Source organism: Pristiophorus japonicus, chromosome 21, assembly GCF_044704955.1.
Source record: "Pristiophorus japonicus isolate sPriJap1 chromosome 21, sPriJap1.hap1, whole genome shotgun sequence".
Taxonomy (NCBI): Eukaryota; Metazoa; Chordata; class Chondrichthyes; family Pristiophoridae; genus Pristiophorus; species Pristiophorus japonicus.
Genome location: NC_091997.1, coordinates 38,702,357 through 38,721,986, shown reverse-complemented (window position 1 = coordinate 38,721,986; position 19,630 = coordinate 38,702,357). Strand labels below are relative to the sequence as shown.

The 19,630-nt window shown below is 44.5% G+C and overlaps 1 protein-coding gene across 1 annotated transcript in view; it reads left to right on the top strand.

Moving 5' to 3' along the window:
- The window catches only part of tubg1 (tubulin, gamma 1), a 73,705-nt gene that overhangs the window by 8,283 nt on the left and 45,792 nt on the right, over positions 1-19,630 (top strand). The window contains exons 2-3 of the mRNA XM_070864062.1: positions 2,732-2,844; positions 19,050-19,217. Of these exons, the coding sequence (XP_070720163.1) occupies positions 2,732-2,844; positions 19,050-19,217 (281 nt within the window). The remainder of the gene's footprint in view (positions 1-2,731; positions 2,845-19,049; positions 19,218-19,630) is intronic.

Below are 19,630 nucleotides of genomic sequence, written 5' to 3'. Positions count from 1 at the left end.
CACCATCTCTCCAGATAGTTGAGCCCCCAGCACTGATCCCTGTAGCACTCCACTAGTTACAGTTTGCCAACCTGAAAATGACTCATTTATCCCGGCTCTCTGTTTTCTGTTAGTTAACCAATCCTCTAACCATGCAAATATATTACCCCCAACCCCGTGAAAAGGAGATAAGTCTCAGAGTGCACGGTGTAGACTGATGCCACGGATGGCAAGCTATAAATATGAGGAGAGACTTAATTTGGGACTATTTCCCCGGGAGCAGAGAAGGCTAAGATGAACGGTTCTAATATGAAGAGGGTGAACAGGAAAGACAATTTCCTCTGGTTGGCGTGTCATTGACCGAGGGGATCATCGATTTAAAATATCACTCGGGTGGGGTGAGAAGTTAGGAGAAATTTCCTTATGCAAAGGGCGCAAGAGCATTGAATGCTTTGCCATGGGGATTTTGAGGGCGTGATCATTGCAACTTTTAATGGAAAATTGGATAAATATTTGAAACTGAGGTAGATGCAGGGCTATGAGAAAAGTGCGGGACATTGCGATTAGTTTTGGATTTCTCTCTCAAAAGCTAACATCAGCATCATAGGCAGTCCCTCGGAGTCGAGGAAGACTTGCTCCCACTCAGTGAGTTCTCAGGTGACTGAAGAATCTAATGCGGGAATTACAGTCTCTTGTCACAGATGGGGCAGACGGTGGTTGAAGGAAAGGGTGGGTGGGGAGCCTGGGTTGACGCACGCTCCTTCTGCTGTCTGTGCTTGCTCTTGGCGATGAGACTCGAGGTGCTCAGCGCCCTCCCGGATGCTCTTCCTGCATTGAGGGCAGTCTTTGGCCAGGGACTCCCAGGTGTCGGTGGGGATGTTGCATTTTATCAAGGAGGCTTTGAGGGTTCCTTGAAACGTTTCCTCTGCCCACCTGGGGCTCGCTTGCCGTGTAGGAGTTCCGAGTGGAGCGCTTGCTTTGGGAGTCTTGTGTCAGGCATGCAGAGAATGTAGCCCGCCCAGCGGAGCTGATCAAACATGGTCAATGCTTCGATGCTGGGGATGTTGGCTTGAGCGAGAACACAACGTTGGATTTGTAGTATCTTGAGGAGGCAGCGCTGGTGGTACATCTCCAGCGTTTTGAGGTGTCTGCTGCATAATTAAATGCCATATAACCATGTTTACCCCTCTGGAGAAACCTGCACTGAGAACTGTCTGTCTGCGCTCCTCTGGCTGTGCCTCAGTCCTCTGAATGTCTCTGTGATCTACCGGAACTCTCGTCTGCCTTCTGCGACCCATCTCGATTCAGTGAGAAACAAAGATGGAGCGGGGCGCAGTGGAAAAGTGAGAGCGGGACCCCAGTGCCTGTCCTCAACAGGGAACTAAAGCCTGGCAGAGTGAAGCATCGCCTCAGGTTCCTTACTCACACTCTCCACACCTCAGATCTCACAAAAGCTAACATAGACATAATGGGCTGAATGGCCTCTTGAACTGTAAACCTCTACGCACCATTTCAAGCAGATAGAGGTTCAGTTTAACATTTTATCCGAAAACAACACTTCTGACAATTCAGCACTTCCTCAGTATTGCTCTGCCTGTGGGGAATGAACCCACAAACTTCTGATTTAAAAGCGAATGAGTGATTCCGACTGCAACATTTCTGCAATTATGAACATTTTGAAAGTGCAACAATAAGGAATACATTTTACCTGGCATTCTGCCTGATTGCCCCAGCAGCAATAATGATAACTTGCATTGATATATAGAGCCTTTAAAGTAGAAAAATGTCTACTTTTCTAGTATTTCACAGAGGTGTTATCAAAATATGGATGCGAAGCCCAAGATGAAAGTTAGGGGGCGTAATATGTGGCAAGCCTCAAACCAAAACGCTGCACTGTAAACGAATTGCTTCAAGGACCAATCACAGGCAGTCCCTCAAAATCAAGGAAGATTTGCTTCCACTCTAAAAGTGAGTTGTCAGGTAACTGAACTGTCCAATACGGGACCAGGTAGCTGCTCTTGCAGCACGGGCTTTAGGGGAAATGGAAATACTTTAGGGGTAGGAAATGCATCCACTATTAGGGCCAGGGGGAGCTTAAATAGTGTGGGGGGGGGGGGGAGATTGAGGGAGAGAAGAGTGAAGGATGGCAGCAGATGGCCAGTTGAGCTGCCAACCCGTCCGCCATCTTGGTGACGTTTGGGCCTCCACTCCCCCGGCGACGATCGGGCCTCCATCCCTCCGGTGATGTTCTTTCCTTCCTCTGGCGACATCCTGGTCATCCTTCCTTTCTCCAGCAAAGTTCTGTCCCCCCCCCCCCCTGCCGGCCGCTGGTCCCACTCAACCGCAGAGCCCCTGGCGATCACGTGGTGTGCACAATGGCTGTGGCCACTCTGACCTCTCCTCCTTCCTTCAAGGACCAGCCATTCTACTGAGTCCCACATCTAAACTGGCTATGAGGGCGCTGCTGAATATGAAATCTTTTTGTAAAGCGAGGGGGTTTAGTCATGCTACTGCTGAGTGTGTGCTGGGCAGATGCCTGGGCAGCAGTGGTGTTGGCTGCGTGAGGATTGTGGCACCTGCTGGGGTGAGGGGGGAGGGAGAGAAAGAAAATTCCCCCCATCGAAAAATTCAGATCATTTTATGGTTAATAATTTCTTGCTACAAATGTCACTTCTGCAAAGTACCAGAGAGTACTGAAACCGAATGTAACTTTGGGGACTGCTTTCATTGTGATCTTTATGTATTTTTACAGTTGGCTTTGAGTTCTGGAAACAGCTTTGTGCAGAACATGGTATCAGCCCTGAAGGGATTGTGGAAGACTTTGCCACCGAGGGAAATGACAGGAAGGATGTCTTCTTCTACCAGGTATGGCGACTAGTCACCTTCCAGCTGTTCATCATACAAAGAGCAAGGAAGGCCTTTGGCCGTCTCTGCTTTCAGGCACTTGCAATCTTCACTCACTTCCCGTGATGCATTGTTATTTCTTGTGTTCAGCGACCATTTAACAACTGCCCTATGTTTGAGTATCCCAGTGGCTGAGTGGTTAATGCAGAGAGGGTGGATCCATGGTCGAGCTTTAGCTTATCGCAAACAGCTGTCGGTAGGGTTTTAAACAAATGATTCTCAGGATGTTGGTGTTGCTGGCAAGGCCAGCATTTATTGCCAATCTCTCTTTGCCCTGAGAAGATGGTGAGCCGCTGCCTTGAATCGCTGCAGTCCGTGTCGTGAAGTTGGAAATCCCAAGTTTTTGATACAACAATGATGAAGGATCGGCGACATATGTCCAAGCCAGGATGGCGTGGAGCTTGATGGTAGCAGCGTTCCCATGCAACTGTTGCCTTTGTCCTTCTAGGATGCGACAATGCTTTCATTTGCAAGTTAGGGAGGTTATATCCCTTTGCTGATCACTATGCAATTGCTCTTGCTTGAACCTGCATATGTGAATGTTGGGGAGGACAAGAATAAGCTGGACTGTGATAGCCACATTGAATAGCTCACAAGCACTCACTGTCTGCCTTCACAAATTAAGAATGACCATTTGAGGGAGGTAACAGATGGTTCTGATGCTTATGAAAACATACCTAAGCAGGAGTGTGTACCTTCAGAGAAGGGGAGAAAATTAGCAGGGAAAGGAGGAAAAGACACAAAAGCCTTTTTGGTTGAAGATAGAGGAAGATATTCGCTCGTTCACCTCTAGTTTATCGGCACAACCCATTGTTCTGACTGACTTCTTGCTTATTTATATTGGAGATGGGCTTCCTGAAGGGGCTGCTCCGGTGCTGTTGTACAAACCCTCATTTATATTGAATGATGATTTTAACAGCCAGATCATTAAAGTAACCCTGGATGCACAGTTTTAATTACAAACATTGTGGATACCTGCTCCAGTAAGTGGCAATAGTCTGCAGGCCCATGCTATCAGAAGATGGTACCAATAATGTAGATGTGCTTCCAAAGGCCATGCCACCTCAGACTGACAAGAGGCAGAAGTGGCTGCTGGCAGGCTGAGCAGTTGAAATGCTCCTGTGTGGCCATGTAGTGCAGCAAAGCAGTTTCAAGGGGATGAAATTCAAGCTTTGTTGACTGTTTAAGAGGAACCACCAAGAGTAATTCTGAGCATAAAACTGAGAGATTGGCAAAGACTGGAGAATCTTGGGCTTTTCAGCCTTGCAAGGAGATAATTGAGAGCTCACCAGACAGAAATACAAAAGATCAAAAATAAGATGATGCAGAGATTTAGGACAAGGAAAGCAAATAGGAAATGCAGGAAGAAGCTTTAACTAGAAGGGCGGTGATGATGTGGGACAGATTACCGGCACAGGCGGTGAACCAAAAAACCTTTAATGAGTTAAAGAAGGAATTGAACAGGTTCTTGTCAACAAATGGAATTCAGGGTTATTAGAAATGCACCAAAGAAATACTGTGGCTCGGTGGGCCGAAGGCCTCCTGCCTGACTCTGTTACTTCGGTACTGAACCCTGGATTAATTTAAGAACATAATAAATAAGAGCAGGAGTAGGTCACCTGGACCCTCGAGCCTGCTCCGCCATTTAATAAGATTATGGCTGATCTGATCATGGACTCAGCTCCACTTCCCTGCCTGCTCCCCATAATCCTTTATTCCCTTATCGCTCAAAAATCTGTCTATCTCTGCCTTAAATATATTCAATGACCCAGCCTCCACAGCTCTCTGGGGCAGAGAATTCCACTGATTTACAATCCTAAGAGAAGAAATTCTTCCTCATCTCAGTCTTAAATGGGCGGCCCCTTATTCTGAGACTATGACCCCTAGTTTTAGTTTCCCCTGTGAGTGGAAATATCCTCTCTGCTTGAGCCTTGTTGAGCCCCTCAGTATCTTATATTTCATTAAGATCACCTCTCATTCTTCTGAACTCCAATGAGTATAGGTCCAACCGACTCAACCTATCTTCATAAGTCAAACCCCTCATAGAAACATAGAAAATAGGTGCAGGAGTAGGCCATTCGGCCCTTCGAGCTTGCACCACCATTCAATAAGATCATGGCTGATCATTCGCCTCAGTACCCCTTTCCCGCTTTCTCTCCATACCCCTTGATCCCTTTAACCATAAGGGCCATATCTAACTCCCTCTTGAATATATCTAACGAACTGGCCTCAACAACTCTCCGGTAGAGAAGTCCACAGGTTAACAGCTCTGAGTGAAGAAGTTTCTCCTCATTTCAGTCCTAAATGGCCTACCCCTTATCCTTAGACTTGTAACCCTTGGTTCTGGACTCCCCCAACATTGGGAACATTCTTCCTGCATCTAACCTGTCCAGTCCCGTCAGAATTTTATGTTTCTATGAGATCCTCTCTCATTCATCTAAACTCCAGTGAATACATGCCCAGTCGATCCAGTCTCTCCCCATATGTCAGTCCTGCCATCCCAGGAATCAGTCTGGTGAACCTTCACTGCACTCCCTCAATAGCAAGAATGTCCTTCCTCAGATTAGGAGACCAAAACTGAACACAATATTCCAGGTGAGGTCTCACCAAGGCCCTGTACAACTGCAGTAAGACCGCCCTGCTCCTATACTCAAATTCCCTAGCTATGAAGGCCAACATGCCATTTTCCGCCTTCACTGCCTGCTATACCTGCATGCCAACTTTCAATGACTGATGTACCATGACACCCAGGTCTCGTTGCACCTCCACTTTTCCTAATCTGCCGCCATTTAGATTATCTACCTTCATGTTTTTGCCACCAAAGTGGATAACCTCACATTTATCCACATTATACTGCATCTGCCCTGCATTTCCCCACTCACCTAACCTGTCCAAGTCACCCTGCAGCCTCTTAGCGTCCTCCTCACAGCTCACCACCACCCAGATTAGTGTCATCTGCAAACTTGGAGATATTACACTCAATTCCTTCATCTGAATCATTGATGCATATTGTAACTAGCTGGGGTCCCAGCACTGAGCCCTGCAGCACCCAACTAGTCACTGCCTGCCATTCTGAAAAGGACCTGTTTATCCCGACTCTCTGCTTCCTGTCTGCCAATCAGTTCTCTATCCACATCAATTACCTCCAATACCATGTGCTTTACTTTTGCACACCAATCTCTTGTGCGGGACCTTGTCAAAAGCCTTTTGAAAGTCCAAATACACCACATCCACTGGTTCTCCCTTGTCCACTCTACTAGTTACATCCTCAAAAAAATTCTAGAAGGTTTGTCAAGCATGATTTCCCTTTCATAAATCCATGCTGACTTGGACCAATCCTGTCACTGTTTTCCAAGTGTGCTGCTATTTCAATTTTAACAATTGATTCCAACATTTTCTCCACTACTGATGTCAGGCTAACCGGTCTATAATTCCCTGTTTTCTCTCCCTCCTTTTTTAAAAAGTGGTGTTACATTAGCTACCCTCCAGTCCATAGGAACTGATCCAGATAGACTGTTGGAAAATGATTACCAATGTATCCACTATTTCTATGGCCACTTCCTTAAGTACTCTGGGATGCAGACTATCAGGCCCTGGGGATTTATCGGCCTTCAATCCCATCAATTTCCCTAACACAATTTCCTGACTAATAAGGATTCCTTTAGTTCCTCCATCTCGCTAGACCCTCGGTCCCCTAGTATTTATGGAAGGTTATTTGTGTCTTCCTTTGTGAAGTATTTGTTCAACTGGTCTGCCATTTCTTTGTTCCCCATTATAAATTCACCTGATTCTGATGCAAGGGGCCGACGTTTGTCTCCGCTAATCTTTCTCTCTTCACATATCTATAGAAGCTTTTGCAATCACTTTTTATGTTCCCAGCAAGCTTCCCCTCATACTCTCTTTTTCCCCTCCTAATTAAACCCTTTGTCCTCCTCTGCTGAATTCTAAATTTCTCCCAGTCTTCAGGTTTGCTGCTTTTTCTGGCCAATTTATATGCCTCTTCCTTGGATTTAACACTATCCCTAATTTTCCTTGTTAGCCACGGTTGAGCCACCTTCCCCTTTTTATTTTTACTCCAGACAGGGATGTACAATTGTTGTCGTTCATCCATGTGATCTTTAAATGTTTGCCATTGGCTATCCACTGTCAATCCTTGAAATAAGTATCATTTGCAAGTCTATTCTAGCCAATTCACGTCTCATACCATCGAAGTTACCTTTCCTTAAGTTCAGGACCCTAGTCTCTGAATTAACTGTGTCATTCTCCATCTTAATAAATAATTCTATCATATTATGGTCACTCTTCCCTCAAGGTGCCTCGCACAACAAGATTGCTAATTAGTCCTTTCTCATTACATATCACCCAGTCTAGGATGGCAGACCTCTAGTTGGTTCCTCAATATATTGGTCTAAAAAACCATCCCTAATACACTCCAGGAAATCCTCTCCACCTTATTGCTACCAGTTTGGTTAGCCCAATCTATATGTAGATTAAAGTCGCCCATGATAACTGCTCTACCTTTATTGCACGCATCCCTAATTTCTTGTTTGATGCTGTCCCCAACCTCACTACTACTGTTTGGTGGTCTGTACACAACTCCTGTCTCCGGAATCAACCTAGTGAACCTTCTCTGAACAGTCTCCAATGCAAGTATTATCCTTCCTTAAGCGAATGATACTTAAAGGGCTGGCGGTGGATAGACAATGGCAGACATTTAAAGATTACATGGATGAATGACAACAATTGTACATCCCTGTCTGGAGTAAAAATAAAAAGGGGAAGGTGGCTCAACCGTGGTTAACAAGGGAAATTAAGGATAGTGTTAAATCCAAGGAAGAGGCATATAAATTGGCCAGAAAAAGCAGCAAACCTGAGGACTGGGAGAAATTTAGAATCCAGCAGAAGAGGACTAAGGATTTAATTAAGACAGGGAAAATAGAGTACGAGAGTAAACTTGCAGAGAACATAAAAACTGACTGCAAAAGCTTCTATTGCTATGTGAAGAGAAAAAGATTAGTGAAGACTAATGTAGGTTCTTTGCAATCAGAATCAGATGAATTCATAATGGGGAACAAAGAAATGGCAGACCAGTTGAACAAATACTTTGCTTCTGTCTTCACTAAGGAAGACACGAATAACCTCCCGAAAATAATAGGGGACCGAGAGTGTAGCGAGATGGAGGAACTGAAGAATATCCTTATTAGTCAGGAAATTGTGTTAGGGAAATTGATGGGATTGTAGGCCGATAAATCCCCAGGGCCTGATAGTCTGCATTCCAGAGTACTTCAGGAAGTGGCCCTAGAAATAGTGGATGCATTAGTGATAATTTTCCAACATTCTCTCGACTCTGGATCAGTTCCTATGGATTGGAGGGTAGCTAATGTAACCGCACTTTTTAAAAAAGGAGTGAGAGGGAAAACACAGAATTATAGACCGGTTAGCCTGACATCAGTGGTGGGGGAAAATGTTGGAATCAATTATTAAAGATGTAATAGCAGCGCATTTGGAAAGCAGTGACAGGATCGGTCCAAGTCAGCATGGATTTATGAAAGGGAAATCATGCTTGACAAATCTTCTAGAATTTTTTGAGGATGTAACTAGTAGAGTGGACAAGGGAGAACCAGTGGATGTGGTGTATTTGGACTTTCAAAAGGCTTTTAATAAGGTCCCACACAAGAGATTAGTGTGCAAAATTAAAGCACATGGTATTAGGGGTAATGTATTGACGTGGATAGAGAACTGGTTGACAGACATGAAGCAAAGAGTAGGAATAAACGGGTCCTTTTCAGAATGGCAGGCAGTGACTAGTGGGGTACCGCAAGGTTCAGTGCTGGGACCCCAGCTCTTTACAATATACAATAATGATTTCGACAAAGGAATTGAATGTAATATCTCCAAGTTTGACTTGGATAGGTTAGGTGAGTGGGTAAATGCATGGCAGATGCAGTATAATGTAGATAAATGTGAGGTTATCAACTTTGGTGGCAAAAACAGGAAGGCAGAATATTATCTGAATGGCGGCAGATTAGGAAAAGGGGAGGTGCAACGAGACCTGGGCGTCATGGTACATCAGTCATTGAAAGTTGGCGTGCAGGTACAGCAGGTGATGAAGAAGGCAAATGGCATGTTGGCCTTCATAGCTAGAGGATTTGAGTATAGGAGCAGGGAGGTCTTGCTGCAGTTGTACAGGGACTTGTTGAGGCCACACCTTGAATATTGTGTACAGTTTTGGTCTCCTACTCTGAGGAAGGACATTCTTGCTATTGAGGGAGTGCAGCGAAGTTTCACCAGACTGATTCCTGGGATGGCAGGACTGACATATGAATAAAGACTGGATCGACTAGGCTTATAGTCACTGGAATTTAGAAGAATGAGAGGGTATTTCCTAGAAACATATAAATTTCTGACGGGATTGGACAGGTTAGATGCAGGAAGAATGTTCCCGATGTTGGGGAAGTCCAGAACCAGGGGTCACAGTCTAAGGATAAGGGGTAAGCCATTTAGGACTGAGATGAGGAGAAACTTCTTCACTCAGAATTGTGAACCTGTGGAATTCTCTACCACAGAAAGTTGTTGAGGCCAGTTCGTTAGATATATTCAAAAGGGAGTTAGATGTGACCTTACGGCTAAAGGGATCAAGGGGTATGGAGAGAAAGCAGGAATGGGGTACTGAAGTTGCATGATCAGCCATGATTATATTGAATGGTGGTGCAGGCTCAAAGGGCCGAATGGCCTATTCCTGCACCTATTTTCTATGTTTCTTTGTTTCCTTAAATACGGAGACCAAAACTGTACGCAGTACTCCAGGTGTGGCCTCATCAATAGCCTGTACTGTTGGAGCAGGACTTCTCTGCTTTTATACTCTATTCCCCATTGCAATAAAGGCCAATTGAGGAAGAATTGGAGGCTACGATTGGAGTGTGGGGGTGCTGAGGACGGGTGTCTAAGGTCTTTCAGGATTCCTCCTTTTATACTTACTTTGTAATTTCTCTCAACCTCAAATCCCTACCCCAATGAACAGATGTTTGTTTAGCTCCTTTTAAATGTTAGCACTGTCAGTGGCCTTTGGGAGTCTGTTCCACATGTCCACTGTCCTGTGGGGAGAAAAAAATCTACTACTGCTTGAAGCCAGTGTGCTTCTGACCTATCGTGGTTACTCATTGTCCGAAGTTAATTCGTTTGTTTATCTCAGCTCATCCATGCCTTTCATCAGAACTGGAAGAAATTACAAATGAGCGACATTTAAAAAGGATTCGAAGAAATGTCAGGGGGAAATCTTTAATTGCTGTCATACTTCCTCGTATCTCCTGTTAATATCACTGCAACCGTTTAACCATCTCCTGTTTCCATTTAAGCGCTTCACATGTCACTGCATTTTCCCGTGTGTGTGATTTTCCTTCCTTCTCTTTCTTCCTTTTGAAAAGATGTTCATCTGTAATTTCTTTTCAATCTGTTGAAGTGTCCGCCTCTCTACCTCTCTTTCCTCCTTTTTAAGATGCTCCTTAAAACCTACTTTTGGTCATTTGTAATTTCTTATGTGGCCCAGTGTCAATTGTATTTATTTTGACTTATTACACTGCTGTGAAGCGCCTTAGGACATTTGACTACGTTAAAGACGCTATATAAATATAAGTTGTTGTTAATTGGTAACTTGACTGTCCTCTCCGCAGATGTTGAATGACCTGTTGAGTGTTTCCAGCATTTTTTGTTTCCGATTTCTAGTATTTATACCTTCATTATTTTGAAAACTTCGAATTATGGAATTTTATAACCTCGAAAGACGAGGAGGGATTCTTGAACTGTGCACAGGAGGCGTTTCTTGATCAGTGTGTTTCCAGCCCAACGAGGAAGGAAGCAGTGCTGGATCTAGTTCTGTGGAGCCTGTTTCGGTGCAAGAGCATTTGGGAAACAGTGGTCACAATATAATTAGGTTTAGAGTAGTTATGGAAAAGGACAAGAATAATCAAAGGTGAAGATACTCCACTGGCAGAGGGCTACTTTCAGTGGAGTGGTGAAGGATCTGGTTGGGGCCAATTAGAGACCCAAAGAAAATCATCTTGTGGAGACGTAGGGCATGGCTGAGGTATTTAATGAGTACTGCTAATGTCACAGTAAAGGAAGATGGGGTAGAGAAATTGAATAGGATAAAAATAAAGAAGTTTTTAAAAGGTTGGCAGTGCTCAAAGTCGAAAAATCATCCGGTCCGGATCGAATGTACTTAGGTTGTTGAGGGAAGTACGGGTGGAAAATGCAGAGGCTCTGGCTACAATCTTGCAATTCTCTGAAGAGTGGTACCAGAGGACTGGAGGATTACAAATGCTACATCCTTGTTCATAAAAGGAGAGAGCCATAAACTCGGTAACTACAGGCCAGTCTGCCCAATGTCGATGATGGGGAAACTTCTCGAAGCTATAATCTGGGACAGAACTACTTGTCACTTGGTTAATAAATGACAGCCAACATAGATTTGTTTGTGGCAAATTGTGCCTGATTAACTTGATTGAGTTCTTCATTGAAATAACAGAGGGTTGATGAAAGTGCAGTTGATGTTGTGTATATGGTCTTCCAAAAGTGCCACACAACAGACATGTTAGCAACATTGAAGCTGATGGGATTACAGGGGAAGTGGCTGCCTGGATACAGAATTAGCTGAGACAGAAAGCGGAGAGTAGTGGTGAACGGTTGTTAATCAGGCTGGAGGGAAGCGTGCAGTGACTCCCAGGGGTCAGTATTGAGACCTCTTCTCTCTCTCATACATAGTATTGACATGGACTTGGGTATAGGAGGCATCCTTTCAACGACTGCAGGTGACACAAAGCTTGGAAATGAAGTAAAGTGAGGAGAATAGTGGAATACTGCAGGAAGACATAGACACGAGAGATGAAATTTAATGCAGATAAATATAAAATGATGCATTTTGGAAGGAAGAATGAAGAGAGAATACAAACTAAATGATACAATTTTTAACGGGGTGCAGGAGCAGAGATGTGGGCGTTTCACACAAACAAATCTTTGATGGTGGCAGGTCAAGTTGATAAGGCTGTTTTTAAAAAGATCTGTAGCATAGAGCAGGCACAGACCAGGGCTGAATGGCCTCCTATGCTGTATGATTCTATATTTGAAATTCAGTTTATGGTCAAGCTGGACACTGAGGTTCCGACTAACAGGTTCTGACTGAGCAAGCTGCTGTCGAGTGGAATGGATTCGGGGTTCAGATTTCTTTGCAAGAGGCGAACATTCTGTTTTTCCACTCTTAAGTTCCGGAAAGTTCCAACTGATACTCCACCGATACTGGATATGCCATCAGACGGCACAGTAGTAGTATTGAAGTTGAGCAGTAGCGTGGCAGAGGTGGGTGCTATTGGCATACATGTGGAAGCTGACCCCTTGATTATGAATAATGTCTTTTGAAGGCAGAAGGGAACTTCACAGAAATGCTTACTGTATTTAAAGGTTAGATTTTTTTCAGTGGCTAAAATTCTTACTCCACATTTCTGTTCTGCAGGTGTTGATGCAAGGATAAAGCAGAGACTGGCCTGACTAACTCTGGCAGTTTTGGCAGCATTTTTATTAATTGGGATATATTTAGGGACTGTTCCCTAATACAACAACAACTACTTGCATTTAGATAGTATCTTTTAATGCAGTAAAACGTCCTGAGGTGCTTCACAGGAGTGTTATCAAAACAAAATTTGACACATGAAATGTTAGAGGAGAGGTGACAAAAAACTTGGTCAAAGAGGTAGGTTTTCAGGAGCGTCTTAAAGGAGGACAGAGAGGCGGAAAGTTATAGGGAGGGAATTCCAGAGCTTACGGCCCAGGCAGCTGAAGGCACGGCTGCCAATGGCGGAGCGCTGGGAATAGGGATGCGCAAGTGGCAAGAGTTGGAGCAGCAGAGATCTCGGAGGGTTGTAGCGCTGGTGGAGATTATTGAGATAGGGAGGGATGAGGCCATATAGGGACTTGAAAACCATGATGATAATTTTAAAATCGAGGCGTTGCTAGACCAGGCGCCACTGTAGATGAGTGAGCAGAGGGGTGATGGGTGAATGCGACTTGATGCAGTTCAGAATACAGGCAGCAAAATTTTGGATGAGCTGGAGTTTGAAGAGGGTGCAAGGTGTGAGGCCGGCCAGGAAAGCATTGGAATATTCAAGTCTAGAGGTAACAAAGACATGGTTTCGGCAGCAGGTGAGCAGAGGCAGGGCGAAGGCAGGCGATGTTACGGAGATGCTAATAAGTGGTCTTGGTGATGGAGAGGGTATGGAATCTGAAGCTCAGCTCAGTAACAAATATGACACACCAGGGTTGTGAACAGTAGCTCAGCCTCAGACGGTGGGCAGGGAGGGGGCTGGAATTGGTGGCTCGAGAACGGAGTTGGTGGCGGGGACTGAAAATTACTTTGGTCTTTCCAATATTTAATCGGATGGAGGCCCGAACAGAGTCACAATGCAGATTCCATCCACTAAGGGGTACAACGGACATGATCTTCACCGCGTGACAACTGCAAGAGAAATGCAGGGAACAGCACCAACCCTTGTACATGGCCTTCTTTGACCTCTCAAAGGCCTTTGACACTGTCAACCGTGAGGGATTGTAGAGTGTCCTCCTCCATTTCGGCTGCCCCCAAAAGTTTGTCACCATCCTCCGCCTGCTCCACAACGACATGCAGGCCGTGATCCTGACCAACGGATCCACCACACACCACAGACCACATCCGGACTGGGGTTGAGCAGGGCTGCATCATCGCGCCAAGGCTTTTCTCAATCTTCCTCGCTGCAATGCTCCATCTCAATCTCAACAAGCTGGAGTGGAACTAAACTATAGAACCATTGGGAAGTTGTTCAAGCTTCATCACCTCCAGGCTAGATCCAAGGTCGTCCCATCCTCTGTCGTCGGACAAGACTTGCGTGGCAGAGGCCGAACTCCAAGCCATCGTCAGTATCTTACGAGACGTACGAAAGCATGGGCCTTACACTAAACATCCATAAAACAAAGGTCCTCCACCAACCTGACCCTGCCTCACAGCACTGACCCCGGTCATCAAAATCCACGGCGCAGCCTTGGACAACGTGGACCACTTTCCATACCTCGGGAGCCTATCAGCAAGGGCAGACATCGACGACGAAGTCCAACACCGCCTCCAGTGCGCCAGCGCAGCCTTCGTTCGCTTGAGGAAGAGAGTGTTTGAAGATCAGAACCTCAAATCTGGCACCAAGCTTATGGTCTACAGGGCTGTAGTGATACCCGCCCTCCTGTATGGCTCAGAGACATAGACCATATTTACGAGACAGCTCAAAGCTCTGGAGAAGTACCACCAATAATGCCTCCGCAAGATCCTGCAAATCCCCTGGGAGGACAGACATACCAACGTCCGTGTTCTCGATCAGGCCAACATCCCCAGCATCGATGCACTGACCACACTCGACCAGCTCTGTTGGATGGGCCACATCGTCCGCATGCCCGACACGAGACTCCCAAAGCAAGCGCTCTACTCGGAACTCCTACACAGCAGATGAGCCCCAGGTGGGCAGAGGAAACGTTTCAAGGACACCCTCAAACCCTCCTTGATAAAGTGAAACAACCCCACCAACACCTGGGAGCCCCTGACCCAAGACCGCCCTAAGTGGAGGAGGAAGAGCATCCGGGAGGGCGCTGAGCACCTCAAGTCTCATCGCTGAGAGCATGCAGAAAACAAACACAGACAGCGGAAGGAGCGTGCGGCAAACCAGACTCCCCACCCACCCTCTCCTTCAACCTGTGACAGAGATTGTAATTCCCGAATTGGACTGTTCAGTTACCTGAGAACCCACTTTTAGAGTGGAGGCAAGTCTTCCTCGATTTCGAGGGACTGCCTATGATGATGATTTAATTGGAGGAAATTTCTGATCATCCAGTACTGGATGTTGGACAAGCAGCGTAACAAATCGCAGATGGTGAATGAGTTGAGAGAGGCGGTGGTGAGGTAGAGCTGGGTGTTTTCAGCGTGCATGTGGAACCTGACGTGTTTTCGGATGATAATGCAGCTCCTCCGACCACCCTAAGAGTTATGGAACCAAGGCGAGTAGATGGAGTTAAGATACAGACCAGCCGTGATCTAACTGAATGGCAGGACAGACACAAGCTGCTGAATGCCCTCCTGTTCCTACAGAGAGCAGGAATGACTCGTGCATTGGGGAGTCTGGCACCAAACATCATGCCTGCGAATACTTAGGGCTAGTTTGTTCATGATACCAACCTGCAAAGTGGCTTCACCGACAGGTTAATGCATTTAGTTTGCCACTTAATTACAAATCAGCTAGTCATTCTGATTGTGATATTATCGAGCAAACTTCATCCACAGTTCTACTTCTGGCCAGTTGAATGCATTTACATGGGCTGATTTTCATCAGATTTCTGTCAGATGTGGGATAGCATTAGGTGTAAATTGGAGAGTTAAACTTAGAAGGCAATGGTTGTGGTCCAGTTCAGTCTTATAAATGGCAATGGAATTCAACAGGTTTCACAACTAGGAATTTTTGTAACTACTTTTTAGAGAAAAACAAATGTGATCTCTGCAGAGATTAATTGTTTGCATTTAAAATGATCAGAAATATAGTCTGCATCAACAAATCCTACCCCATGAAAGATGAGAAGTTTCAAATGTCAGCGTACTGTGAAGAGTTTACCAGGAGAGGGCACCATAGAACAGACAAACATTTCTTTAAAGGGCTAATTTTTGATGGAAAGTCCCACATTAGCTTTTGAGTATTCATTCAAAAAATCCTGGTCCTTGTATGTATTTAAAACTTATAGTTACATTTTTAGTAGCTGATCTCCAAGTTTGAGCCGTGTGGGGTTTAATTTCTCGGTTCCTGCCACCACACGGAAATATCTGGGCCAATAGTTGGGTTCTTTGGGCTCAATCGCCGATCTGGAAGCAAATTGTGTTAGTTTTAAGTAGTTTTTTTTGCTCACATTTACGCTCAAACTCATTTGCATATCAGCAAACACAACCTTCCATGGACCAGCACAATCGACCAGCGTTTTAGAACATAATTTTAAATGTGATTTTTTTTTTTGCATTAAAAAAATATTCCTTGATATATTTAAGTGTTAACTTGGTGCCGCTTTATTAATACAGGTACAGCACAAAATGGGTTGATCACAAAACAGACACGATGGGTCGAATGGCCTCCATCTATGCTGTAAATTTCTGATTCTATGAAAAAAATAATCATTTTAATCAGTGTCTAGACCACCACCTATGAGTAACCGGATTTTAACTAACTCAAAAAAAAAGACATTTAAGAAACCATGCTGAACCATTTACTCGTTACATTGGTGTACAATGGGCAGTTAGGAATGGGAAATAAATGTTGGGCTTGCCAGTGACTCCCACATTAAAAAAGTAGTCAGTTTCTTAGTGAATTAATATATATATTAAGCTTTTAAAATATTTCTGTCCTTGTACCTAAAAAGAAAAATGCAGCTTAACTTTAAGAACCTCCTCGAAGGCCTGAAAATGGGCACGATTCCATGGGATATACGGCACAGAAACAGGCCATTCAGCCTAACCAGTCCATGCCTCCTCCCGTCTTTGCTCAACTAACTCTTCAGCATAACTCTCTATTCCTTTCTCTCTCATATGCTTATCTAGCCTCTCCTTAAATGCATCTATTCTATTTGCCTCAACCACTCCCTGTGGCAGCGAGTTCCACATTCTCACCATCCTCTGGGCAAAGAAGTTTCTTCTGAATTCCCTATTTGATTTCTTGGTGACTTATATTGATGGCCTCTAGTTATGCTCTTTCCCAAAAGTGGAAACATTCTCTCTGTATCCACTCTATCAAAACCTTCATCATTTTAAAGACCTCTATTAGGTCACCCCTCAGCCTTTTTTCAAGAGAAAAGAGACCCAGCCTGTTCATCCTTTCCTGATATGTATACCCTCGCTTTTCTGATTCATCCTTGTAAATCTTCTCTGCACCCTCTTCATTGTCCTAACTCGCACCAAGTCCCGCCTGTACTCACTGACCTACATTGGCTTCTGGTTAAGTAATGCCTCGATTTCAAAATTCTCATCCTTATTTTCAAATCCCTCCATGGCCTCACCCCTCCCTATCTCTAATCTCCTCCAGCCCCACAGCTTCCCGAGATGTCTGCGCTCCTCTAATTCTGCCCTCCTGAGCATCCCTGATTATAATCGCTCAACCATTGGTGGCCTGGGCCCCAAGCTCTGGGACTCCCTCCCTAAACCTCTCCACCTCTCCACCTCTCTACCTCTCTCTCCTTCAAGATGCTCCTTAAAACCGACCTCTTTGACCAGTCACCTGCCCTAATTTCTACTTATGTGGATTATGCAGATTGGTGTCTCATACCACAACCCAGAGAGTTGTGAATCTGTGGAATTCTCTGCCCAAGGAAGCAGTTGAGGCTAGCTCATTGAATGTATTCAAATCACAGATAGATAGATTTTTAACCAATAAGGGAATTAAGGATTATGGGGAGCGGGCGGGTAAGTGGAGCTGAGTCCACGGTCAGATCAGCCATGATCTTGTTGAATGGCGGAGCAGGCTCGAGGGGCTAGATGGCCTACTCCTGTTCCTAATTCTTATGTTCTTATGCTCCTGTGAAGCGCCTTGGGACTTTTCACTATGCTAAAGGTGCTATATAAATACAAGTTGTTGTTGCCGCCTTTATATCCTTACTATAATATGGCAACCAGAATTGTACGCAGTCTCCCAAGTGTGGTCTAACCAAGGTTCGATACAAGTTTAGTATAACTTCACTACTTTTCAATTCTATACTTCTATAAATAAACCCAGTGCTTGGTTTGCTTTTTTTTAATGGCCTTGTTAACCTGTGTCGCTACTTTTAGCGATTTGTGTATCCCTTTGCTCTTTTACCCCACCAAGTAATAAGTGACCTCCCTATTCTTCCTACCAAAATGTAATACCTCACATTTATCTGTGCTGGAATTCAGCTGCCAATTATATGCCCATTCTGCAAGTTTAGTAATATCCTATAATTTGTTGCAGTCCTCCTCAGTATTGACTATTCTCTCTTTCCCCCGCCTCCCCCGCCCCAAATTTGGTGTCGATCGCAAAATTAGAAATGAGTGGCAATTTACCATGAATAGTTCGATCTGGGAGCAGGTCCGGCTTCTACCCCGATGTTTTTTAAATCAGTGCAAAAAATCAAAAAAGCAGCACAACCCAGTAGAAACTGCCCTGTGTTTCTGGATTCGCTTTGTTACGGTAATAACTGTCCTGGATTACTAGCACAAGTAGTTAAAACAGTTTGAAGTGAACATTTAAAAAAATCTCAACACTCCTCATCCTGTCTGCCTTTTAATTTGCATTCTCTTTGTCCTATTTATATTTTAGTTTTAGCTTTTTCTGTCTCCTCTCCTAAATAATCTTAAAATCCTTTTGTTAACTGATTTCTTCCTTCAACTCCCAGTCTATTTTGGAGGAGTGAGGACCTTTTAAAATTGGTTGCTTAGGTGAGTTTTGTAGCAACTCAGATGCCAAAGTATTAAAAATTGACATGGCTGCAGGCATAGTCAAGATAATCTTTGACATAAATGTATTAAAGCAGCCAGGACTGCCACTGAGGTTGTAAACTTATCAATTCCAGGAGGCCACTGGCAACCAGATGAGATACCTTGGTGAGCCTAAGGTGAATAGTGCCTGCTTGACGTATTTTCCTAGACCCGAGTCATCTTATCAAAGAACACATAGGCAGTTCCACATTGGGTATACTAGTGTAGTGGTTATGGCATTGGACTAGCAACCTAGAGATTTAGAGTTCAAGTTCCACCATGGCAAATTGTGTATAATAAATCTGGTAACTTGTGAGAAAGCAGCAGAACTAGATGACTGCTTGTTGTAAAAACCTCACTGGTTCACAAGTAGCTTCAGGCCCACGCTACATGATTGACTCTTAATGCTCTCTAGCAAGCCACCCAGCTCAGTGAACTGGGGATGGGCAATAAATCGGCCATATCCGTGTTAGAAATATCTCGAACACATTTTAAAGAAAATATATATACAAAAAGCCAGTACATGGACCAAAAGTTTTTCCTTCATTAGTTGGAATCTTGTATATTTACAACATCACTCTTATTGCACCTAACTCTCTCTCGATTCATTGTGTGATAAGTTTAATGTATGTTTGTTTAGGCAGATGATGAGCATTATATCCCAAGGGCTGTGTTGTTAGATTTGGAACCTCGTGTGATTCATACCATCCTGAATTCACCCTACGCCAACCTGTACAACCCAGAGAATATCTACCTGTCGGAGCATGGTGGAGGGGCAGGCAACAACTGGGCCAGTGGCTACTCACAGGTGGGTATTGCTTAAAATGGTAACACAAACGGGCCATTCGGCCTAACAGTCTGCATCAGTGTTTAGCTTCCACACGAGCAAATAATCCCAATCACATTTATCCACCCTGTTCCCATATCCCTTCATCCCCTTCTCCTTCAACCCCCTCTCCAATCTCGTCCTGAATGTTGGCCATTTCTGCCTCAGCCACTAACCCCAGGCGTGAATTCCACAGCCTCAACTCTCTGAAGGAGTTTCTCCTGCCCTCTGTTCTCACATCATTGTAAACATTTTTATTTTATTGCCCTATAATCTGTGTTGTTCTAATGAAAAAGTCTGTCTTCCTATTTGTATTTCCTACCCACTTCCAACCACTCTGAGAAACTGCCCTTAACGTGCGGTATAATATAATACAAATGTTGGTGATGCATGTA